Source organism: Perissodus microlepis, chromosome 23 (assembly GCF_051167445.1).
Source record: "Perissodus microlepis isolate ML-2025 ecotype Zambia chromosome 23, ASM5116744v1, whole genome shotgun sequence".
Taxonomy (NCBI): domain Eukaryota; kingdom Metazoa; phylum Chordata; class Actinopteri; order Cichliformes; family Cichlidae; genus Perissodus; species Perissodus microlepis.
In genome coordinates this window covers 34396613-34423688 of record NC_140482.1, presented here as the reverse complement: position 1 = coordinate 34423688, position 27076 = coordinate 34396613, and the positions used below count along the sequence as shown (strand labels likewise).

The window sequence follows — 27076 nt, the reverse complement described above, 5'->3', positions numbered from 1 at the left end:
ACTGAGTTTCTGAGAAATCCTTTAACAAATCTGAATGTCATTTAAAATTATTGCCTCCTTCTCAGCTTCAATTATATACAAACACTTTTTTTGACTACTTGAAAATAGCCCTCCAACAATAAACTGAATAAATATTTCACAAGTTATGGCCTCACATAAGTATTTACATGATCAGTACATTTGATTTACTTATATTTACTTTATACAACATGCCTCATTCTCACACATTTGTCACTGCAATAAGGTGAATGTTAGCGTTAATGTCAATTTAATTTAGTTCAGTTTAGTAATATTTATCTATATAGCACCAATTCAGAACAACAGTCCTCTCAAGGGAGTTCTTCCTCCCCACTGCTGCCAAGTTGGCAACAGCACTTTAGCTTAAAACTGTCACCTTGCCCAACACAATGACCTGAAAGATGCCAAATCCTATTTTAGATGAGGAAAGATAAAGAATTTCTTTGAGGTTTTGATTTTTTAATTCAATTCAATTTTATTTATATAGAGCCAAATCACAACAGCAGTCACCTCAGAGAAAAACCCTATAATCATATGACCCCCTTTGAGCAAGTACTTTGGCGACAGTGGGAAGGAAAAACTCCCTTTTAACAGGAAGAAACCTCCGGCAGAACCAGGCTCAGGGAGGGGCGGGGCCATCTGCTGCGACCGGTTGGGGTGAGAGAAAGAAGACAGGATAAAGACATGCTGTGGAAGAGAGACAGAGATTAATAACAGATACGATTCAATGCAGAGATGTCTATTAACACATAGTGAGTGAGAAAGGTGACTGGAAAGGAAAAACTCAATGCATCATGGGAATCCCCCGGCAGCCTACGCCTATTGCAGCATAACTAAGGGAGGATTCAGGGTCACCTGGTCCAGCCCTAACTATATGCTTTAGCAAAAAGGAAGGTTTTAAGCCTAATCTTAAAATTAGAGATAGTGTCTGTCTCCCGAAACTACTTTTAAATACTCTAGGAACAACAAGTAGGCGTGCAGTGCTCTAATAGGGTGATATGGTACTACAAGGTCATTAAGATAAGATGGGCCCTGATTATTTAAGACCTTGTATGTGAGGAGCAGGATTTTGAATTCAATTCTGGATTTAACAGGATTACAACAGGATTAACAGTATATAACTATACCAGCTGCACTGTTGGGTTATACCTAGCTAGCTAAATGCTAACTTGAGTACTGTATGTGAACACTCTCACAGCAACAATACTATGATGATAAGTTCATGCTTGCCCACAATCCCAGTTTTTCTAGGTTTCTCCCACATTTTAAGACAGTCTCCTGGCACCCTCCCCTTTTTGCTTTTTTCCTGGGAAAGTCCTGTAATTTGCACAAACCTCAAACTTTATAATGAATAACTGGAATACATGCGCATGCATATCCACATGTTTTATATTTGTCTAGTGTTACTCAAGTTGCCAGATTGTCTATGAAACACAGTCTACATGCAATTTCAACACACCTGTCGGGCAGCAAATAACCAGATTCAAGGTGTGTGGAAGCAGATCAGTTAGCTGATTGCAGTTTTAGCTGTTGCTTCACCTCTCAAGCTGTCCTTACTGCCAAAATACAATACAGATAGACTTGAAGACATAAATAAATAAAAGAGAATTGAGTGATACGTGTAACCCGTCAAATGGGTGTGACACAGGCTTTGGTAAAGATGGCAAGAGTTTCACCAATTTGAGCTTCCAGAATCAACAAATCTCAGTTTACGGATTCTAATGTCATCACAATTACTTTACACATCAACAGTCTGATTTTTGTTGCTCTGTAGATCCTAATTTAGAATATTGAAAAAAAGAAAAAGTGTTTTTGTTGGGGAAAAAATATCAATCCATCCCAAAATGTTGAGTCTGTTCATCTGGACGTAGCATTTTCAGTGGGAGAAACGTTTTGTCAGTCATCCAAGTGACTTCTTCAGTCTCACACAATTGATCATTGATCAAAGACCATTGATCAGTGGCCATGAGTACCAATCCCCGAGTTGGGAAATGGCTGCAATCACAGCACTGTAGGATGGTGAAAGATGTACCCTTAGGCCCCCTCCTCGATTCAGAGATAGTCTTTCCCTTTTTACGTAAATGGCCTCCTTCACGCCCCGCTCAAACCAGCGTCCCTCCCTGTCCAGGATGTGTACATCCTCATCATTGAAGAGTGTCCAGTGGCCTGTAGTTGTAAATAGACAGCAGAGTACTGGCCTGATGAGTTAGCTCTTCTGTATTGTGCCATACGCTCCACCAAAGGTTGTTTGGTTTCTCTTTATAAGTTTGGGGAAACCAGCAGTCAGCTGGGACTGAAGAAGTCACTTGGATGAGTGACGAAATGTTTCTCCCACTGAAAACGAGACGTCCAGATGAACAGAATCAACCTTTTGGGATTTACTTGCCTGGATGATTGAGCATGCATCAAGAATTAATCCATCAAATAGTAGTTGTGATAAACTGACCTAAAAACCAAAGCTGTCAACTTACAGGCGCTGCAAGAGGACAAATCAGACGTTAAATAAAATTGGTAGGATTTATTCTCTGTAGACAATGACATTTGATGTCAATGTAATTGTTAGTGTTTCACCCTGCACCAAAGTGGTGGGAAAACTACCAATAAGACTGGTAAGATCTACTATTGCATTAAATAAATTTTAAGATGAATGCAATCTTGTTAGTATGATTAAAATTTCTGAACAATTACAGCTTTAAGTCAGGCTTTAACCCTCTCAATTCTAAGCCATCATTTGTGATGAACTTAACTCCAACGCTAACCCTACACAATCAGAATTAAGTAATTTTTGTTTTCATTTAATTGTTCTCCCAAGTCTTTATAATGTAATAAGGGAGCAGCTAAAACAATTATTCTAACTGACACATAACTATTCACTTTTTTTAATCATCAATCAAAGATGTCAAAACTTTTGAAAGGTCCAGAAATCAAGTTGGTTGAATATTTCATTCATTAGGTAAAATAAACTGCGTTATGTGAGAATCTTATAATTTAAAGTATTAAGGAGTACTGTGGTGGAAATGTTCTTGATTTATGGAGGTTGTGCTTTTGGCCTTTTGGCTGGGAGCTTTAAAGCTGGATTGATTGCTGGTTTCAGTCAGCATCCGTGAGGAAAGGAAACTCAATATGCTTTCTATGTAGTGTTTGCATAAACTGAGAGATTTGTCTGTCGACGATAATAAAATCAACACTGCTTGCTATAGTGTGGGTAGTTTCAGTTGACCTCTATTGTAGTTTGTAATTAAGGATAAAGACAGCCCAGATGCCGCTGCTCTTGTCCAGTTGAACTTTGGCTGAATTTTGTGGTCTATGGGCTTGAAACTTAACACTGAGAGTTTGAAGGAATAGAAAAAGTAGTCAGGAAGTAGTCTGCCCATGCCTTATACCCTATATCGATGGATGAATGATTTGTGTGCATTTTGCATGCTGGCCATTCCTTCATCTTTGCCAAGGTCATCTTAGTGATTGAACCCCCCCTTCTCTCTTTTTCTCTTCCCTCTGTGCTCTGGCCTTCATCTGTCTGGGTTTGTGGTGAAACTGAGCTTTGCTTCATAAAATTTTCCATCAACAGAGGCAAATAACAACAGGGTCAAACGAGGAGAGTGTGGCCCTCAGCACGCATTATCGAGGCCAGGGCAACAGCCTCTGGTTTGGCCTGTCATTTGGAATGCTCTCTTCTTCTGTATGGAGCTAAGTTAGCACAGAAAGCACCCGGCGCTATTCGAGCCATCATCTGGCCTCAATTGTCTTCACTGAAATCTGTCTAATTGCTTTCTCACATGCTATCATTGTTCAGAGAGTTGGTGACAGGCTGTTTGATGGTGATGGTGGGTTGTTTAATCAGCCTCTTGGCTTGGCGCCCTTGGGCGGAGGGGGGGGTGAATGAAGAGGTGAGGCGTTGCTCGTGAAGCCCATTCATTCTCAGCTATTTTATATGCATGTTCTGAATATTTGTGTTTTGTAATAGTATTGTGTTAAGAGGAAATGGGTGGTAATTCTGCACTCTGCCAAGAAATTTCTACCTTCACTCAGCTTTCTTTAACACACCCTACTTCCCCTCCAAATCAGGCTGCTGGTAGCTCAGTTTGTTCTGTGCGTGCTGCACTGCTGCATGGGACTCAGCAAAGTCCTCTCCCCCCCCCATCCCCGTGCTGTTTAGGCCTATCATGATGCTCAGCGCATTCCACAGAAATAGCGAGGAGATTAAATAAACATTACTGTCTGTCTCTAAATGAGTTTACTTAGTAATTATGCATAATGGTAGATCATTAAGGCTGATTAATAAGGGTTTTTATTGTTGTGCTTGTTGGGGATGATCTTGGCTTCCCAGTTTATGCTCTGTCAACCCTCAGAGGAGCTGATGAGTCCTGCCTTGCTCTGTGATTTGTCAGAACTGCGTGTCTGAACAAATTTCCATTTCCATTTGTCTACTGTGTACATGGCCTGTGATTTAAATTTAAGGAGAGACCCTTGCAAAGTAAAACTACCGAAGGCAAAAAAAACCCCTTAAGACCACTAATATCATAAATGCTTTAATTGCAGTTCTGTTTTTTCATTTCGCTTGACACATGTTGCTGCGTGGAAACGTCTGGATGGAGTCAGGCCACCCTGTGGGAAACCTATCCCCCCCGTTGTTTGCTGGCCTCTGTTCACTATAGTTACACTCATGCACAAAATGCTCACTTACACTGCCTCTGACAGCTTTAATATCCTCCATCACAAAAACCATAGTCATTACTTTAATGATGTCATGTGTTACATCAAGCCCTTTCCTGTGTGTGTTTAATTTAACGGCACTTGAGAAATGCCCAAGCGATTTTCCTATACTGAAGGGGATTTGTATTGTGCAATCTGCAGATATAGTGCATATGGCTGCAAAGTCTATTGTGAACCATTTTTTATTAATACGGCGAGTGACTTAAAAGAAAGTAGTGAGGTGAGCAGCCAAGCAAATCCCCAGCAGACACTGCAGTCACACAGATGAGTTGTTTTCCCTTTTCTCTGCCTGGTTATAATCCAGAAAAATGGATTTCAAAACCACACAGACATATTGGTTTGCTCAGAAATGTCAACTTTTTACTCTCAGTCACAGGCTGCTGTCAATTTTGAATTAGGTTATTCAGAACAAAGTTGGACTAAACTGGATCTAGTGTCATCCCAGCCTTTTCTGTCTGGGTTTTAGTTGTCTGAAATGTGGTAGATGACTCCTTGTCTTTGTTGCTTCAAGGGTTGACACGACGGTGAATAATGTATCCTTCCTTGAGTAGCTCTTCATTACTGTCATTCCACATTGTCTGTTTTGTATCATTTAACACACTGGTGCCTGGCTAACCTGCTTCCTTTGTTTCAAAGAGAGGAAAAATCCCACATAAGTGTAATTTCCATCTCCTTGTTTTTATTATAGATAAGCTTTAAGTCAACAATCCTTATCTATTATAGACTTGCCATTAGTGTAGCCCTCAAGTTCATTGAGGTCTCAGTATTCTCATTCAATGAGCATACACTGAATGATCCTGATTTCTGACTCTATTGAACATCAAAATTTACAATATTAACTTACTGTTTGACTAGTATGACCTAAAACTAGTGACTGAGCCTGTAAACTTATGAGGAAAGTGTTTATGGAGGTCACAGACCAAGGGAGACTAGGACCATTTTTCTATAGACTTAATGCAGCTGAAGTTGTTTGGCAGCCAGAAGAGTCGCCTCCTGCTGGCTATCAGAAAGAATGCAAGTTTAAGGCAGCCCCAGCTACATCCATCTCTTGACATCATGCAGAGCCGAGGATAGAAAAAACTGTCTATAGCCAGAGCTTTTAGGTTTTACAGATTATTTGCGCTTATGCAAACTAAATTTTTTAAAACTTTGGTCATGTTTAAAATGAGCTGTTACAGGAAAAATAAGGCAAATATTCCCCAAATCCTTTTATCAATCTATGAAGGTGGCTGGTGTTAAAGGCTGAGAAAGCTGAGAGAGGCTGACAAAGCTCTGCAGTGTTCAGTCGGTCTCTGATCCTGATGAACCGCTGAGTGTGATCTGTCTCAGTCATGACAGGGCGTATAATTTTTCTTATCCGACCCCGCCTGACTCATGCTCATTCACCTTCTCTTACTGTACTTGCCATTCATACACTTTCTCCGCTTGCCTCCCACACCCACACCCAGTCTCCCAGGTGTAAATCCCCGATTATGAAGTGTTGTCTGGATATTTTGGCTGATTGATTGCTTTCTGGAAGAGGAGTTGGCCTGATGTTTGACTGACACACCAGGGTGTATAAAATCATGTAACGGCCACACGGCAGGATGTCAGGAATTTTTACGCAGCTCTCCCAGATAGTAGGAATGTTCTCAGGTCTGGGCTCTGAAGGAACAGAACAGCTGTTCGTTCTCCTGGCATTTTGGGAATTCCAACCCTCTCCCTGTCAATTCAGAGGTCAATATCTGAATAGAAGATACACAACTTCCATTTAGTATGGTTCTGATGAAGTGTGTTCATGTGTTAAAATACCTTAAAACTAGGACACCCAGAGATACAAGTGCAGATAAAAGTAACAGTCTCCCCACAAATCGAGGCATTTGAAGCCAGGACTTGAATGTGCGTATTTTGTAGGAGATGGTTGATTTGATTCCTGCTGTTTGATCCTCTATTTGATGTGGTAACATAGGGCTGGTAGAAGAGGGGGGTCTGCTTTAATCATAACCCTGTGAAGAGTGATGAGACGTATGAAGCTGGTTGTGTGGTGGACTCTCTCATCCCTCCTTGGTCCCAGATCAGGGAACAAAGTCTGTGTTAGCAAAACCCCAAGGAGGTGGTGCAGAGCCCAGGCGCCCATCCAGACACACAGGCTTCTGATTGGAAAGGGGGAAAGGGTGTTTCTGCTTCCCGTAACACGGCGTCTTGTTCATGCCTCAATTGGCAGATATGGAAACTTAGACATTCCTGGTATGTGTGTGCGTGTGTGTGAATGAGTAGATGTTAATGTTAATTTATTTGGCAGGCCTCCATCATATTTGGAAGAGGTGTATTTAAGTTTTTGTATTTGACAGGATGAGTTGTGGCTTTTCCTTGTCAGATAGACAAGACATAAATTTTTGTTATGAGTCAAACGAGTCTATAATATAGGCTTCTTTTTAAGTTTCCATAAAGGTCGGGGGGTGCTCTGTTATGCTTTTCTTTATTTTCTGTCATGTATACTGTTACAGTGGTGAAGTATCATTTTAAATATAACCAAAGTCTCAAAAAAATTAGGTCAGTTTATGTAAGAGTAAACCCTGTAAACCAAATACTCTGGCTTCAGACTGCACTAAGTTAGCCTAATGGGAAGGGAAGGGAGCCTAAATGGCTTGTTATAGATAGGAGCAGCGCCAAACTCCAGTATAAGATAAATAAGGATGTTTTGAGCTGTGATCGACGCAATCATACTTTTGTAGAGTCCAACATTTAAAATATGGAGCTGTTGTGTGTTGCAAAGTCTAATAAGGAACCTGTTTGTGTAAGTAAATGGCATACTATTAGTGAATTTGTTTTGAGCAGGGCCTCCTTTTAGAATAGGAATAGGAATGTCTTTAAAAAGGCAGAATAAAAAGAGGAAACCCGGAGAGAAGATTCATAGATTCAGTGAAGGAGGGAATGTAGAGAGCTGGTGAGACAGAGAAGGATGCTAAAGAAAGGGTGAGCTAGACACAGATGATCTGCTGTGGAGACCCCTAAACAGACTGACCCAAAGGCAAACAAGATCTTAAAAATGATTTTAATTTAGGTCTCTTATGAATTATTACTATAACATGTTGAGGTAATCAAACTTGTCTTGTACTTCTTCCTTTAGGTGGTTCTGTGAAGGCCGTGAGCTGCACAACTCTCCTGACATCCAAATCTGGAGGGATGGTGACCTGCACACACTGGTGATTGCTGAAGCCTTTGAGGACGACACAGGACGTTACACCTGTGTGGCTTCCAACAGTCTCGGAGCAGATAATACTTCAGCTGAGGTTTACATTGAAGGTCAGACAGATCGTTTCATTACTTCTTCTTGGGGTTGTTGTCAACCAACCAAAGTCTTGGTTGCCTGAAATGATACCTGTACGTAGTCAATTGTTCCCAGGCGATGGAGGGTTAGAGAGGGTTAATTTTATCTGCAGATTAACAAAATGTTCCACAAAGTATATCGTGCGCTCTGCCTTTTATGCTTTCTAGCCTAAATTAATTATACACACATGAAAAGGCAGTATATGCAGCACACTGAAACACTGTAAACCTTGTTATTTCAAACTGAAAACAAAACAGACAACAAGGAACTTTTATACTTATGTGAGACAGACATCCAGCTTTGTTTGGGTTGCTCCTTGGGTCAGATGCTGAAGCCTGGTGCAGTTGTGACTGCACAGTATGTGTGTTGTCATATAACTAAAATGCACTTACACTTGACTTTTTAATAATCTGTTTTAAGCAAATGCAGCCGTACTAGCAAATTCTTTGACGTGTTGTAATCTAGCTTGTAGCCATCTCTGAAGTCCACGGTGGGAAAAACATGGTGGTGTTTAACAGGTAATCTGTTCCTTCTGATGCAGAAAATTATGGGAGGCTACAAAAGATTGAAAGGCTATTTATATAGCGCTTTTTGTCCTATGGATGTAATGACAGTAATTGTCCAGCCAATGAAAATTTGGTTAGATGAAAGTACACACCAAATAACTGACCAGCTGAGACTACAGAGATGCTTTTGCAAATGTATTGACTGATATTAAGTCTTACAGGAGAATACAGCCAATCGTTTAATTCATCTTATTGCTGTGGTTTGAGAAGCTATGCCAAGAAAGAGCACTACAGATGCAATGTTTGCTTTGAGAGTGTTGATGGAGACTTATAGATAAGGCCAGAAGGTGCAGCTTGTTTGCAGCGGTGGTGGACAGGCTAACAGATGGTATGCTACAGAGAAGAGGAATGACAGTCATTAGAAATAAGACACGTGTGAAAATGAGAGGGAGACAGGTGTAACAGTCAAGCTGCAAGGAAGACAGACAGTGAAGGTAGATGAGTTTAAATACGTGGGGTCAACCATTCAAAGCAACACAAAGAGAGTCCTGGCAGGGTGGAGTGGGTGGAGATTAGGGTCAGAGGTGATTTGTGACATAAGGATAACAAAAAGAGAGAAAGGAATGCTTTACAAGTTGGTAAAGAGGCCTGCTATAATGTATGGTTTGAAAACAGTGGCACTAACAAAATGTCAGAAAGTGGACCTGGAAGTGGAAGAACTGAAGGTACTAAGATTTTACTGAGCATGACCAGGACGGACAGGATCACGAGTATATCACAGGAATGCCTCAGGTTGTATGGTTTAGAGACAAAGGTGCAGAGGCAAGGTTGAGATCATTTGGATATGTGCAGAGAAAGGATAGTGGATATAGCAGACAATGAATAGTGAAGTGGGAGCTGCCAAGTAGAAGGAAAAGAGGAACCAACAGAGAAGAATTGTGGATGTAGTGAAGATGGCCATGCAGAGGGTTGGTGTGGCAGAGAAGGATGCTACGGATAGGGAGAGATGAAGGTAGAAGAGATGAAGAAACTACATGAAGATAAATTATGTTTTCTGAAAAGAATGATCCTGAAAAAGCAGTTGGAGCTGGGACAGTGTTCATCTTAACACCATAAATGTAAGCCTTGCAGTCATTTACACTTGTGACTAAACTCTAGCAAAAATTTAGATTACAAAGCCAATACTTCCTTCTTCCACAAAACTGGACTGCTGTTCTGTTGATCCTCTTTGGGTGTGATGTACTGAAAGAAATTGATTTTTTTTTCAAGATTTGAGAAACATTTAGTCATAATTTTATTGTTTAGAGTTGCATATTTAAAAACAGTAAATCTGTTAAGCTATTTGGAAATAAATGGCCTATATAATGTTCTGTAGCACATAAACCACAGCAGCTTCTGATTCTGTTCCACTGCAGGGGCGTCGTCATCAGACTCAGAAGGAGAAGGTGCATCGAAGTCTAGATCAGGAGCCATGCCTCAGTATGTATATTCCTGCACAACTACCTTTGACACTATGACCCAGTGAACCTTGAACTATCCAACAGGCTAACCGAGCCCTTGAGCGACTAATCAAGTCTGGTGCCTGCTCCTAGTTAACTGGGTCCTAAAAAGGCTATATAAGAGCCAACAGCCTGACCCAGAACATAGTCAGCAATCACAGTAATGACCTGGGGAGGGTTAATATGGTGGGAAAATCACCTGAGATGTTTGGTCTCTTACTTATTTCCAAATGTTAAACTTTTTAATTCATGAGACTTTAACTTTTAGTTTTATTCAATTTCCTCTCCAATCGTGAAAAATATGTATTAATTTAACGACATTTTGGGCATGAAATTCCAATTCCATTTTTACAATAGGGCATTTTTTGCAGTCCCTGAGTCCTTTCACTTTTTCTAAATGTTTTTCATTATTATCTTATGTATAAATCTCCCTGCATCTGGACTGTTTCCTGATATTCGTTTCTGTTTCCATTTGTGTTTACCCACTGAAGCCAAGATCACTGATATCATCTTAATTGCTGTGGAGGCAATTTTCCTTCAAGCATTATATTTTAAATAAAAGCGTACAGAGTTTTGAAATTGGTCCCTTTTTTTTAGAAATAAGTTTTTGTTTGTGTTTTTCTTTGTTTTAGAGTCCAGAAGAAGACTACTTCGATGTCCCTAACAATACGCTCATCTTCACCCAAAACCCCTGAGGTGCTACCTCATCGCACCACCCTGGTGCAGTCCTTGTCTCAGCCTCCACAGCGGGTAAAACATCCTTCTTTCTCTTTCTTTAAATAACTTCATCTGTTTGGAAAAGTAAATGTGTGTTGTCTTGTAGATGCAGAGCCCAGTTTCATCACTCTATGCTGGTGAAGTCTCAGGCCCTCCTCTGTTCACCAAGGTAAGTGTGCATACACTTTTGTGTAACATACTTTACACAAAACGTAAGTAGACATGGCAAACATCATGAACATGTGTGACTGCTAAAAAAACCCCATCAATAATCAACCACAACAATAACCAATAACCTCTGGGACTGAAAAATGAAGCCAGGGTAGAAGTGCTAAAAACTGCAATTTCTTGAATGGCCACTTGAGGCAGTTTAGCGAGCTATAGCTAATTTCTCTCAAAAGGTTATGTTTTTTTCAGTGTAGTACACACATATTTGCTTGACAAGTGAAAGGTTGCTTCTTCGATGCTAGACTGAAACACAAATTTCTTTTGGAGTTTAAACAGGAAGGGCATCTGATGTAAAATTAAATAAAGTCAAAATTAAATATATAGAGGTACCCACTGTGGTGAACTCTTGAGGCAAGGAACCAGCCAAAGTAGCTTTTTAATTTATTTTTATCCTTACTTAGCCTTTGAATTGCTTTGAGACTTAAAGTTAACCATTACTAAAGGCTTGGGAGCTTTATGTTGCTGTCGATACTGTTGCTAGTTACTGATGTGAGTCACTGAACTGGAAGTTTAGGTAACATTTGTGGTGTTGGTTACCCTGAAGCACTTTTAATACAATTATCTGACAACCATTGTGGCTTCGTGTGTGGTTAATTATACTAACAGCACATCCAAGAAGTCTGTGCTCAGGTCTTGGTGAGTGAAATTATTTTATTTATATGATATTCATCATTAATTTGCAGGTGTACCTGTATAGTTTGGGGATGCAGCTCACTAACCAAGCATGCCAAGTTTAGCTAATAACTCTGAAATCTCGTCCATATACGTCATGTCTGGCTCCAAAAAAAACATCAAGGCGACAACCACAAGGCTAAAGTAGAGGCCCCAGAACTTTACTTTACAAAACAATGGGTGACATCATGGTTTCTTTGTCTATCTTTTATGTACAGTCTATACATAAAGCACCGTTTTTAACTCATTGCTGCTGTGGCAAAATTAGAAGCCTGCCATTGTCTGACATATCTGAATGCTATACCATGAAGAGTTCCTTTAAAAAGAACAAGGGAATTGTTACCCAAACCATAAAAAGGATACATGCAATTCATCATGCATGCAATGCATGTACATGTACACATACAAACACAGAACGTGTTAAACATTGTCCTCAGACTCTTTGTCTTCCCATAATAACAGCATGCAGTGCTGTGGCTTTCAGCAGTGCGGGTCAGATAAAACATAGACTTTGATGGGAGCTCCTCCTCTTCAGGCTCCAGGACGTCCTTTTCCAACTCAGACTCTTCAGCACTCCTCCAACAGCCCTCATCTCCCTCTTTTCCTCAGGCTGTGGGTCATGTGATGGCAGGAATGAGACGAGTTGAGGCTTCAAACATGCCCGCCAAACCCACAAGGGTCAGGTCTCTTTCACTCTCATTGAGCCAGTCAGTCTCTAAATCATTTTGCACTTCATTACAAAAAGTCACTTGTTTTTCTTCACCCCCGCACCCAGCCTCCTTTCAAAACTATAGCAAGCTTTAATCATCTCGATGAGAGGATGTTTGCCTGTAGTGAAGTCAGCACTGTGATGTCACCCTTACAGCGCACCCATACACCCACACACCCATGATGTACATTCAACCCATGCTCTTCTCAAAGTATGCCCAGAAACACAGAGTGAGAGGCACATTTATCCACACTGACACTGAGTGCCTCCTGTAGAGGGATGTAGCAGTCCATGTCACCGTGGATTTTACCTCAGCTCTCATAAGGATGTGTTTTTTCTTAACTTCTGCAACTTGATAAGCTGTGGTGTGATTAATTGGACAGAGGTGGTCATTTGTAAAGTGGAGGGCCTCCAACTGGGAAATAAAGAGCACCCATGTGGGGGGTTTATCCCCCTTAAAGCACACATACATGTGCATATGCACTTAATGCATAAAAAGGTAAAAATATTTTCTGGATCTTGTCAAATTATTTAATTTTTTTTAGTTTGAAAAAACTATTTTGTAGATTCACTGTGAACTCCAGTGCACACCTAACCTGACGTACTGTTGATATTACAATTACTTATCGTGAATGGATGGTTCATTAACAGGCACTGTTTATTTCTTCTTACTCACACTAAAATAAAGCTACATTTTATTGCAATGTTTTTACTGGTTAGGGTCACTTGAGTTAAAGGGCCGTGACCCAGGAACGAAAATTAGCTTGAAATCCCCGATTTATACCAAACTTAAAACAACTGAAAATATTAGAAGGGTTAATAATTAACGAACAAAGAGTGTAATTTATTCTGTTATAAGAAAAGCTATACTAATAAAGTACTAGCTTATGGTAGCCAACTTAAAAGGGAGCTGTTAGGCCTTTCTTTTCTAAAAATGAGGAGTGTTATAATGGCCAAAATTCCAAGTATTGAGGTCAGAGTTTGCACAAGTAATCCCTGTGAGACAGCAGGATGTTTTTTTCCTACTCCTCTTTGTTCTGTATGATCAGTGAGAGCAGATATCGTCATGGACTCTGGCTGCCCTGAAGCCCCGCCCACCCACTGTTCAAATTTTATGTCTATTAGGAGCAGCCAATCAGAGACGAGTTGTCTTAAAGTGAGGGTGAAGGGAGCTAAAACAAGTTGTAACAGGCAGCGGATAGAATAAATGGCTGCACCAAGGCCAGTATAAAATGCATTTGGATTATTTTGAACTGAGATTATTTATGAAGAAAAAACCATCACGTAATTGTTGGGTGATGTGATAAAAATCCTGTTTCAAAAACTTCCAGTGCACATCCATATCAATGATGATTAACAGATGTTGGAAACAATGACTTTTGTTTAAGGACATTCGGTTTGTCAGTGTCCAAATATTTAAGAAATAATTTCATCAATTTTGACAAAGTGATCTAAGCTCGTTTTAAGTCTCGGCACTTCGTGACAGCTATTTGGAAGGAAACAGATGCTCATTTTAGACTAAAGATGAAATATATGGAATAAACAGCCAGATTAAGGTACATTATCTGATTGCCTGAGGCACAAAACGAAGGGACCAGATGGAGCCAATTAAAGGGGACTCCTGGTTTGCTAAAGTGGAAGTCCTGTGAAAATAAGCTTTAATTTTTTTGATAGCCTTGTAGCTCCTTAAGTTCATCCACTTTGCTGTTTGCATATAAGCTACTGCCATGCCATCTTTCTCCTTCTTCTGTACTTGTCACCTATTACTCGCTCCTTTTTCTCATGATCTCTCTCTTATTTTTTCATTATGTTTTGGCTTATCATTCCTTCCTGTGTGCAGCTCCTGCAGGATGCCCAGGCATCTGAGGGCCAGGTAGTGGTTCTGGAGTGCAGGGTTCGTGGAAGTCCTCCTCTGCAGGTCCGATGGTACCGCCAGGGAAACGAGATCCAGGACTCTCCTGATTTTCGTATTCTCCAGAAAAGTGAGACAATTGAGCAAACTGTTGTAGCTAAGCCATTTTTAGATTTTAGAATTAAACTGATTTCACATCCATTAATAATCATAATGTCTTTGTTCTCTTCCTCTGTCTGTTATTTGCTGTAAATTAGAGCCTCGATCTGCAGCTGAGCCAGGTATGTCACCTCAGTTCCTCCAAGAACTACTCTATCAATTACTCTGCTTTCATGTTCCCAGCCGCAGTCAGTGGTTAAATTTAGCAATGGATTATAAACTTTGGCTGGAGACTCAAGCTGAACTGCAGCCTAGGTCATAACTACAGAAGATCACAAGTCAATAAATCTGACACAACACTCATTATTGCATCTGCTGCAGTCACAGGGAGTCCATGAAGCCCCATCATCTGCCAACTCCAACACATAAACAATGACACACACTAATTTATGTCAGATATTTTCCACCTGTGTGACTCAGGGGTCATTTCAGGTGCGTCTTTCTGGCTTTGAATCACTCAGACATCCCTGAACATCTGCACTCGTGTCTGGCTGTTCTTCATTAATAGTTACGTCTGTGCTTATTCATCTTCTCCCTGCTCTCCGTGCGTCTGAATAGTGATTCATCAGTCTACGTGACATGTCAATCGTCACGCTTCTGTGTATGTAATTCATCCCCATATTGATGTGATATCTCTATTATGTTTCATTACAAACAAATCAAGTGTCAACGTGTCACTCTGCTCATCACAAACAAATCAAGTCACAACAAGTCAAGTCTCAGTGTCTCAAGCCTGTGTTTATTCTGTCTCTCAGCTCCAACTCTCTTAATCATCAAAAATGTACTTTTTTCAGAGGTGTGGTTTATTTGTTTTTTTAGAGGAGATCTGCACCCTCGTTATTGCCGAGGCCTTTCCAGAGGACGGAGGTCTGTTCTGCTGCACTGCCTCCAATCTTTATGGCTCTGTTAGCAGCACAGCCCAACTCACCGTTACCCCAGGTGCGTCTGAAACAGACTGAACAACATTATCAGCATATTAACAAGCCAATGAGGCAAATATAGAAGTGCCTTGAGATGTTGGAGTCACATATTAATTCCCCACATTCCCCACATAAAGTCAAAGACTCAATAACCAGCTACATTAAAAACTAGACCATTTTATCTCTGGCTTGGTTGCTTACCGGACTTATATTTTTCAGGTTCAGTAACTGGTCATGCAATATAAACCATAAGGTGCCAAACCCATCCCAGTATGTTCGATGACCAGGGGGAAAATTCAAAAGACTACTTTGTTCCCCATCTCCAAAACATATGGGTTAGGCAAAAAGCTGTCACAACATACGGCCTCTCAGCAAGAACCAACGATCTACATGTGGTCCACTGCGCAACCTTGCATTGTGCAAAATTATTGTAGAAGTGAATCAGTTTGGATTTTTCTACTGTAGCTGCAGGAAGTTTTGTGTTGCAAGATGTTGGAATGGATGATATCATGAGACTGGTTTTCAGAACTCTTAATTTTGTTCGAGCCAAAGGTCTGAATCATTGTCACTTTTACGGCTCTGTTTGTAACTAAGACATTACTGATCACCCGCCATACCGCAGATTGGTTAAGCCAAGAAGCCGTGCAGATGCATTTCTTTTATTCACAACAATAGCGTTTCTTTGCAATGACAGTAGAATGACTGAACGTGGAAAAACTGAAACTTACAGTTGAAAATGGACTTATTTTTCTTAAGACATCTCATCTGTTTCGTAAACGAATGCTTCACTGATTGTTAATGTTTTCAGAATTTACTCAAGCTTCTCTACACAGAAAGAAAGAAAAATTATTTAAAAAATGTTATAATTCACTGGTTTTACTGATCCAGCCCATTTGGAATTAAATTGGGGAGTATGTGGCTCATAAACTAAAGACAGTTTGACATCCTTGTCTTAAGTTGTGGTTTCAGTATTATCCATTGTTGAAGTCACATGAAAATCCCCCAAATCCGGAGGAATTTCAGAGTTAATAACTAATTTCCTACATGTGTCCTGGCAATTTTGAAGGCCAGACTTTTTGGGCTCTAACTTGTTTGCTTTCAATGATTCTAGTTTCAGGTTCTGGGTGCCGTCGTGCTGCCAGACTTTGTATTTTCAGGCTTTAGTAACAGAACTTGCTGGCAAGCATCTTAATCATGGTTGATTTCTGAGAAATCCATTGGTGATGGTCTATATTCTCCTTATTGGGCTTTAACACTGTGAGGTCTGAATCATACCTAGATGATCGTAACCCTATCCTGTTTTTAATTGTTCTTTGGAGAACAGTAAAAATAAAATATTTCAGAGGGTTAATAGGCTTTAAACAGTTAAGCCAATATCCTTGTTTTTCAAAAGATAAAATTAAATAAAGATGAAGTTTTCCAAAACAGAGGAAATCTGGCAAAGGAGTCAGTTCTGGCTCTTTGCACTAGCACTGATAGTCCAGTAGTTCCCCTGAGGTCTTGCAGTTTACATTCATTAATAAAAGCTGCCATGGTAGGTCTTTAGAAGATCACTGTCTTCTTTTGTGTGTATTGTTGTTATGTCGCATGTGAGGGAAAGGTGAAATTTGTGAGTGGAGCGGGACACAAATATTTCTGTGTGCATGCTCACAGACAGAACTGTGTATGTACACAACGGGACTCACCGCACAGTTTAAAGCAAAGGCTGAATAAACAGGAATTGCATCAGACTGAACTGACTGGACCCAGCTGCTGCTTCAGATCAGATATGCAGTGATGCAGTGTATGTGTGTGTGTGTGTGTGTGTGTGTGTGTGTGTGATCTTTATAAGGTCTGTGATGGCTAGAAGAAAAACTAAACATTAAAGTTAAAAAAAAAAAATCCACCTTCTTGTTTGTTTCCCTCAGCAGCTGAGGACTCATCCAGTAATGGCATGTCTGGTGATAGCTCAGGGTTTGAGGATGCAGCAGCCTTCCCTCCTCCTCCCCCACCCACCGAGATCACCCTCCTGGAGCTGCCACCCAAGATGCTGCCTCAGCCCAGCGCTGAGACTCTCCAGATCAAGGAGCTGGAGATCTGGCCCAGTGTGTCAGCTATGCCTCCAGTACAGATGAGCTCAGAGATGGAGGACAAAGGGAAAGAATCTGTGCAAAATGGCCAAACCCCGCATCCACCATCACCTCCAAGCCTTCCTAAAGAGACCACACTACCGCCCCCACCGCCACCTCTGCCACAGTCTGATCCCACAACAGATATCTCTATGCCAGTTCAAAGTCCAGCCCCTGTGATACCAGATTCATCCCCAGCACCAGGCAAGCTGTCTCCATCCCCTGGGAAAGACGGGCCTCCGCTGCCTACCAAACCTAAACCAAAGCTGTAAGTATCGGTCCTGTCCACATGTGTTTGTGCCTACGGTGTATGCTAGTCAGCAGCAAGGGGCTTGCTGGAGGGAGGGAGACAGACTGATCGTCTGAGGTGTGGTGGGAATGATGGTGTTGAGTCTCGGTTTTGTCAGGAGGGTTAAAGGGGGACTCCCGGGCCTTTTCAGAACAAAAGCATTCCTCTGCCTTTATGTGTGGCATCGTGTGTGCCAGGGTGAGTCTGGGAGCTGCTGTCTGTCTGTGCCTGTAAACAGATCAGAGTGGCATTTGCTGGATGGCTCTTATTGTTTCTGTCTGACCTCGCACTGCACGCCCAGCCCAGGACAGAGTATAGTGTTTTTTCCTGAGCACCTTTCTGACAGCTCTGTAGGGATCAGGTAGGATGTCATGGTTATTAGATAAGGGCTGGACAGGGTATGGCTTTATTTTCAAAAGTCCCGTGTTTTGTCTGCAGTTAACAAGCCTTTTGTGCATGGGTTTTACCCACCTAGCAGATGCATTTCTTTTTTGGACATGTAACAAAACTCCGCCTTTGTCCTAAAAGCAGGGAAGCTGTGGTTAGCACTCCCTTCATGCTTCCAGGGTGCCGCACTGCTATTGTTTCATATTCACATTAGAGTTATCCTAATGAAATTATTTTAAAGATGGCAGTTTGGTCCACTGAACTTAACAAATATTGGACTTTAATTAGACTTTACACAGACACCGATGATTCTTAAAGGCTGAATGAAACATATACTGGTAATCCACCGGGTTTCCGATATCACCATAGTGATCCTTCTGCCCCGGATCACCCAGGCTAGCCTGCAGATGCATTGAATTGGTTCCAAATTTCAGAAAGACACTAGTGAAATCCAGTTAATGACCTAAATGGTCCTTGAATTATCATGTACTGGCACTTTAAAACTGAAAGGTTTAACTGAAATTATGTGTGGTTGTCAAGGAAGGTACTACACCAAGCAAGCAAGCAATTTATTTATATAGAACTTTCAAAACAACTCTCAGCTGAAAACAAAGTGCTGTAGACATGACATAACAAATAACAAAGTGAAATAGTATATGTAAAAAATTGAGAAAAAAAACCTTAAATCTCCTGACCTCCTCCTGTTTAATGGATAGATGCTGTACAGCCAGAACTTTGGTTTTACCGAAAAGTGCCCTCACAATGTTCTTTAGTTTTATTTGACCTTCAATATTTCATCTTTTTAGTTCTGGTAAAAGTTAAGGGGAAATCTGGTGAACAACACCAACAGATGTGAATGAAATTCAGCCTCTTGTAAGATAAACAGCCAAAAGCAGTTCTCAATTTTGAGATGAGACATTGAAGATACTACCAATGAAAACCATTGGTTGACATACATATGCAGTTCAGTAAATACATTGTTGGGTCTCGGACTGGATGTCCACTATATGCCAACTGTTAGCCACAAGGTGATTTGCAACAAACAAATATTGTTGCAAATATAACAAATATAAATATAAATAAAACAGTTAATTTGGTATATGAAAACCACAGCAGATGGTTAAGTGTGGCATTGATGTGGCTTATGTCTGTCTGCATGTGGTCTACAGTTTGATTACAGTGCAGTAAAGCTTGATTCCTGCATTGCACAGTCCAGTTTCACTGCATGTGTGCTGGATTTGATACCTGCTCCTATCTGGTGTTCATGTAAATGTTATGACTTGTTAATTCTGTGCTTCCAGAGCTGAGAGTATAGTGGAGGAGGCAGAAAATTACAGGTAAATATGACTATGAGGACGATGCTGTAGAGCTGTGCCACATGTTCTGTAGACCTTGTTAATTTAACTATGAAAGAGGCAAAGCGATAGTAGACACACAACAAATCAAACTCATTAAAACTTCACATCAGCAAGTCAGACAGTCCCAGAAAAGCCACGAAATGATGTTACAACCCTACAGAAAGACATCCAATATAACCAAAACGAGTTGAGTAGTTTAAAAAAACTTTACCATTTATTAACAACAAAGAAAAAACTGAAGTCTCGAACAATCAGCAAAATATTACCACTGAATTGCAAAAGGCTGAAGGGCCTTACAACCCTTTGATGGAAGCCTCACAGACCATCCCACTAAGGGTTATAAGATCTGGTGTTATCCCTCCAACCTAAACACACATCAAAACTAATCCCAGGGTAAAAAAAAACAAAAAACAAAAGCCCCCAAAATAGCACCACTGGACTCATAAAGACCCAGAAAGAAGCCAAAAATCATAGGGCTAAATCATTCTAACATCAACCACTGCTACAGGGACAAGAGCAAGTTAGTTGTAAGCTAACTGGTTGTTGTCCAAAATGGTTCAAACCTTGATGGGAACAGAAGATCCTGTTAAATGATTCATATTGAATTTTAGGTTTTGATTATAACGGGCATTACATTCCATTTAAATTTCTTTCCTAAATGAATATGAGATTAATATTATAGATACCAATGACAATGATACTGACTTTAGCTTCCAAATCTAATTTGTATAACATAATGTGCAGCAACTTCGTGTATGAGGGTTACATTTCTAACAAATGTGTGGGATTTCTTCAACTAGCAGCATATCAGCAAAGCTGCTTCTCTGTGAGTTTTTCCACAATAACATCACAAGTACGCCACTAGAAACAATCAATTCCCAACTGTGAAGCAGTGTAAGCCACCCCTCTCCTGCCCTCTCCCCTTTAAAATCTGTAATTACACAGTAAAACCAGCAGCCATGCCATTAGCCAAAGGTCATCTTTCTGCCAGACCGTTTCCTCAAATGGCCTCTATAAACAGAGGTTGACCACTCTCAACTTAAAGCACCCAGGGCTTTTCATTCAGTTCATCAGGTCCTGTTTGTTCAGTGTCCATGTAGTCTGAGATACTCTGCAATATTCTGCAATGCAGCAACTTTAAAAAGTAATCCCACTTTGCTGCTTTAATTACTTTTGGGTTTGTTTGTTTTTTACATAAGACTTTCCAACAAACCACTTTGTTAGCAGACAGACACAGTGTGGAAACTCTTACACTAACGTCTTGTATATTCAAAATAAGGTTTTATCGCGAAATAGCTTTTGTTTTATTGTATGTACACAAAGGCAGTGAGGATCAGTGTGGATTGAGTTTAATTATCAGAGTGAGCAGTTTAGTTAGCTTAAAGGATAAGTGTCTAGACTTACTTGCTTTCATGCTACGTCATTAGTTTTCTGGAGTTATGTGCATTTAAGCTTTTACTACTGAAAGTCATGCATGCAAATAGCTCCCAAAAATGCAGTGTTTTCACAGCACTGGCTATTATCAAGCAGAGAACAGCTGCTAGATAATCGCAAATCGCTAGTGTTTATTTCAAATGAAAAGAGCATATTCATAAATCTAAAATAAAATGTTCTAAATCACAGGAACAACATACTGGAAGCCTGTGTAAGGGATGACTTTTGCTTTAATAATACTGGGCTGATGAGATGTAGGAAGTCGCTGTGTGACTTGGCAGGCAGGCGGGATTGCAGGAGACCCGAGCTGTGAAAACAGACCTGCTGTTTCTCTCTGCTGAAGGAACAGAGAGCTAGGTTGGTAGGCATTTGGGTTTGATGTCCGGCGTTGATGCCAGACATCAGCATTAAGAATTATAGGAAATTCTCAGGGGAGAGGCCCAGATTGTCTGGGTAGATCTGAACCAAGGTTCGTGTTTGAATGGAAAGCAAAGTTCTTTACCACAAGGCAGTGAAGTGATGGATAGCAAGCTAGAAACACTATCTCACCGCATCTGGAATTCAGCTTTTTTACATCTAGCGTTACTGCACAATGACATGAATTATGGTTGATTTATGTGCTTTAGTACTTAGTGAATTTGATGGATGTGATATTTTCAGACTACTGCAAGCAGGATAAAAGAACAAGTAACAAACATGTACAGACAGTTTTTTGTTTGTCTTTTAATAAACTGTTTTAAGGATTAAGCATACAATGTAAAAATGTTTAGTTAATGTGACCTTTTGCTTCAAGCACATTTGTTATTTAAGGCAACCCAAAGTTCTCTTGGCATTGGAGCTCATTTGATTGTGTGTGCTTGTCTGGGAAATAAACCATGGTTCCCATAGCAGGCCCTTAAATATAGAGCTTAAACAGTTGAGGAATACTGCGTGCTAGTGAGACATCTGTTGCATCTAAACATATGGACAGGGCCATCATGGGAAGAGTTATTGTCTCACCTGTTCTGCAGGGTTTAACTGTGAACGCGTGACAACCTGTAAAGTGCTTTCATGACAGACTGGCGGAGTAACACCTTAAGCTTGTAAATCTGTGTGCTCTAATCCAGATGCGTGCACATGTATTAGCAGATGACGTGTCAGTGTTGCTGGTATCCAGGGTTGGTTTTCTTTATACGCCTACAGGTAAAGGTTCATGCTTGTCTATTGAGACACCTCATAAAAGAAAAAGTTATCGTCACACCGTGATACATAAAATCTTCATAGAGGTTGTATTAGTTTATGGAGGCTATGAAGTCAAGCTCCACTCACAGTCCCAGCAGGTTTCAGCTATCTCACATCAGGTGATGGCTCAGCTGTTTGCCTTCTATATTTATACTTACACCTTCTGCACTTACTCCCGAAAAACATCACATTGTGCAGATTATTTTACTTTAACTTGCTCTTCATCTGCAAGCTATTTTGCAATCCAACTTCAATGTTCCTTGTCGGTACTCCGTATGAAAGGGCAGGGAGGTCCCAAAACAGAGCCATACTACTGTATATTTTACCACTGAAGAAAATACCCACATTCTTTTGACTATAATCAGTCCTGGATGGACCGAATATTCCCCATTAACTTATTTATGAATACTTATTCTTCCATAAAACATTATTCACATCTAATCAATAGTCAAAAACTAGAAGAGCAACCAAATACAAAGTTAATATTAAACATGCTTGAAAATAAGCACACTTATGTTATATATTCCCTACCAAATCATGCTGATCATTATGTTTCCCTTAAACCTTCTGATTTTGCTTGCTTGCTAGTTTTTCTGTGACCCAGTGGATAGAGGAAAGACTTTACTTTCAGACTTCTTTACGTCCTAAACATCTCTTTATATCAAAGACATGTTTGGGAGCTTTACATTATCTTTTTAACTTCTGACCATGCAAGTGTAGTTACAAGCAAATGTGTGTTTGGTATTGATGGTAGTATGGTCTGGTGACACCTTTTGCAAAAATTGATAGTATGATTCTCAAAGACTGATGCAAGCCAAACAGCGGTAAATTACTGAGGGGCTGAGCTGTCATCCTCTCTCCTCACTTTGCTGTCTAAAGGGATCTGGTAAGTAACAAAGGGAAGCTGCAGTTTCGATACCTACTTTTGATATACAGGTTATTTAACAGTCTACATATGACATGATGACTTACATACTCTGAAATACTCCAAGAAAGACTCCAAGACACAGAAAGAGACACTAGAGTGCAACATTAACAAGGTGTGACCACCACGATGTTGACCGCGATACTAAGGGCAAAGCATTATATTATAGGTTGGTACCGCATAATGTTTAGGTGGGCGTTACAACGAGCACGAGTAGCAGAGGTAACAATTATCCCCATACCCATTCCACAGCTTAATCTCTTGTTCATAAGACCAGGAATTGGCTTTGACAGTCAAAGTTGGTCTCTTGCATGGATTTTATTCCACAAACTGCTTCTTATGTACGTGCGAGCTGAACTCTCTGTACTGCTGTGGATTTGTTTTTTATATACAGCTCTACATTATGTTCATTTTTACTCAGTATGATGAAAAACAGGCAAGCTTTGGCACTTAGCAGGACCTCAATTTAGACTTTTCTCACTACAGCGATCGTGATGTTTGTGCAGAGGTTTCAGAATGGTTTGGGCTTCGGGCTTTTTTTTTTGTGGGTTTGTTAAAGAAATGCTGTAATAATGAATGGTTGACTGTATAATGTGCAGTGCGTGTGTGGCTAGTGCAAAGCCTGAGGGCGAAAGAAAGAGGAACACGAGTTGTGTATTTGATTTTAAACAGACCAAAGACTTACTGTACATGGAGTAAGCAGTGACAGCACCTGATTATAAAGAGTCTTGAACTGATATTTTAAGTGCAAGCAGAAGTGGCCTGGATAATGAAAGCAGAGGTCAATCAATCTGGAAAGGGGAGGAAGTGGAAAATTGGAAGGGAATTACACAGCTGACAGTATGTAAAAAGTTTCCCTTATGAAGAAAGTAGATCAATACAGGCTGTAAAAAGGCATGACCTAACACACACACACACACACACACACACACACACACACGATCATTGCTTATCATGGTTATATTAATAAGATTTATTTTTGGATAACAGAAGTCTGAAAAATTCTAATCAGATCATGTCATTATTCTAAAATTCCAATTACAGTCAAATACTTTTCAACCCTAACACAGACACACACACACACAGACAAAGGGTGGGTGGTCCCAAACACCATGAATATCACAAGAAAAAACAGCTGAAAAATGAAGGCAACATTAATTAAACCTCCTTAAGACTAACAAGAATGTTCTGTACAGTTCACTTGAGTATACTTCAACAGGAATTCTAGTGACTAGTTTTACTAAGCACCAGCCTCCAGGGTTTTAAAAATGTAGCAAGAAAAGGAGTGCCAAAAACTGCAACTCCTCTAATGGCCAGTTGAAGCAATCCCCACAGACTCACACGTTCAAAATGCTTAACTATGAAGCATGTTTTCAAGGCTGATACAGTAAAAGGTTTTAGCCTCTGTGGATATTTCGCTATGCATTTAAATTCTAAAGGAGGTGAACTTTTTAGTTATATATAAATACTTGTAAGGCTTAAAGTTAGGAGTGTGGCAGCATTTCCTCAGGCATAGACAGTATGAAAGATATGACATCACCAGTTGGTTTCTGAAGTCCTGTTTTGAAGCCATCTTGGTGTGTCATAGTTGGATGTAACAAGGAAACCATGTGATTGTGAAAGCATACACTTAGACCCTAGATAATCCTTCTTTCTCATAATGAAACCAGTTTTTCATAGACTACTATTGAGGTTTTGCAAACGCATGACCACTGATCATCTGACCCTGATTTGTTTTGGACATTTTGGACATGTGATCAAGTCAATAAGTCCCCAATCACACAGGCATAGAGATCTGTCCATGGCCATCTTACAGGCACCGGTTGTGAAGGAAAAATTACCATTCTCCAACAGGTTGTAAGTGGTTAGTGGAGGTTTGATTGCCTTCACTAGGAAAATGATTGCTAAAGCCCAAGTCCATTGCCCAGCTGGTAGTTAGCGAGTGTTTACAAGCAGTCATGAAAAACTACATGCAACTGTGGCAGTCTGCTAGCAACCAAAGCAATCACTAGGAGGTTTTTGGTACAGCACCTTCTTTGTGAATCAATTTCACCCAGCAAGAGCCAGGAACCACTGACAGCCAATCAGGGAATACACATTTTTTTCCCAAGTAACCGGTGGTTGTAACAGAGATGGGCAGTAACGCGTTTACTGTAATCCGATTACTTTTTTCAAGTAACGAGTAAAGTAAGGGATTACTATTGCAAAAACGGTAATTAGATTACCGTTACTTTCCCGTAAGCACGCTGCGTTACTGCGTTACTAAAACCGTGAGTTTTTTTTTTTTTTGCGAGAATGTCTCATGACTGTGACGTAAGCGAGTGCGACATTCGTGACAACAGCAGTGTGCAGATCAACAATGGATCATATATCGAGTGCGGGAGAGAGTATGAGCGTGCAGCGTTTAAAGCGTGGAAGTACTGACCTTACTTTGAGTTTGATTCTATAAAAAGTGACAAAAACATTAGCGTCCGTTGTGCGTGGGAAGAAAACTTCTTTTTACAGCGAAAAAAACCCCTAAACTTCCAAGCACTACGACGTAATGGGAAATTCACAGAGAAACTCGCGGATTCTTCAACTGACCGCTGCGGCACACCTGCACCAGGGCAAACCTCCGCCTACCCTACTCCTGCTTTACACGTGAAAATGGAGCAACAGGACCGCTAGTCTTTGATTTTATTTATTTTCTGCTGTGTTTTACTCGCATCTATTTGAAAGACTGAGTGTTAACACAAAAAACAATTTTATTTTATGTGCTGGAATGTGCAGAAAATAGGTTTAAATGTTAAACAAATTTCTTCCAGTCAGTGAATGTTGCATATAATTAAATTTTTGCTTGATGCATAAAGTTAAAAGATTAAAACTAATAAAAACAAGTTTTAAAAAGGGACTTTTCCATTTGATTACATTTTGTATGATGGATTATGCAGAAAAAGTAGAATTGGGTTGAAAGATCTATTGCTTTATTACCTATTCATGTTGTAAATCGTGTTTTTAAAAAGTAACTAAGTAACTGTGGAAAAACTAAGTAACTAAGTAATTAATTACTTTTGAAAATAAGTAATCAGTAAAGTAACGGGATTACTTTTTTGAGGAAGTAATCAGTAATTAGTTACTGATTACTTTTTTCAAGTAACTTGACCAACACTGGGTTGTAACACATTCAAAATGGCGGACAACTCTCAAACAATGTGCACATCTCAATAGGACCAAAACTCTTTTTGCAATTACAAGTCTCGCCCCCTGGTGGCCGTTAAAAAAAAGCAGGTTTAAGGCACTTGTGTGTTAGCTTCATTTTTGAAACCTGGAGGCTACATCAGTGTTTTATACTGTGTATGGCTTTAGCCAGTTGCTGTCTCATAATACAACTTAAAGATGTTTGTGGTGTTGATGACTTTTCAAGCATTTTTAATGGATTTATTTGGCTTGCTGCTTGGTACAGACAGTAGTTTGGACTTTGGTTTGAGTATTTTTTTATTTATTTTTGGTGGGTGATTACTTTGTACTAGACAGCAGTCATGGTGGCTACATCGATCTGTTCTATACCGTCTATAGAACAACTTTAGGTACTCAGTTTCGTTCATTATCCTTCTGAAACAAACAAACAAAAAAAAGACACCTCAAAATGCAGACATTACATACATGTTATTACCAGAGTGCTTACAGGACTGACATACTTACATACTGCAGTAATAGAATTTTACTATAGAATTCTATAGTTATAAAATTAGAATGGACTAATATACTTTAATGCTGCCCGTATTTCTTGCCAATTGACCTTCATATACTTTTTAGTCTATGTCCACTGAAATAATTATCATACCTCTGAGATTAAATGACTTCCGTAGTTGCGCCAAACCGCTATAACCCCAGTGAGGTTGTTGCCAGGGAAACGGGGTATAAACCAAAGACACAAACAAACGTCTCTTCAGTAGTCCTCATTAGTCTCTCACTAAACTGACTCAGAAACACACACAGAATAAACTTGTGTCACAACAGGTCGTCATTGACTCTTTATGCATTTGTTCATTTTAAAAACCTCACTCTTCTC

The 27076-nt window shown here is 40.0% G+C and overlaps 1 protein-coding gene across 3 annotated transcripts in view; it reads left to right on the top strand.

Moving 5' to 3' along the window:
- Window positions 1-27076, top strand: part of palld (palladin, cytoskeletal associated protein) — a 68346-nt gene that overhangs the window by 18152 nt on the left and 23118 nt on the right. For 2 of the 3 annotated variants that reach the window (XM_084920656.1, XM_084920654.1), the window contains exons 3-10: window positions 7841-8016; window positions 9963-10026; window positions 10679-10796; window positions 10870-10932; window positions 14213-14354; window positions 14482-14505; window positions 15203-15322; window positions 17211-17679. In XM_084920656.1, the coding sequence (XP_084776782.1) occupies window positions 7841-8016; window positions 9963-10026; window positions 10679-10796; window positions 10870-10932; window positions 14213-14354; window positions 14482-14505; window positions 15203-15322; window positions 17211-17679 (1176 nt within the window). The remainder of the gene's footprint in view (window positions 1-7840; window positions 8017-9962; window positions 10027-10678; window positions 10797-10869; window positions 10933-14212; window positions 14355-14481; window positions 14506-15202; window positions 15323-17210; window positions 17680-27076) is intronic. The other variant, XM_084920655.1, reaches the window with a different exon arrangement.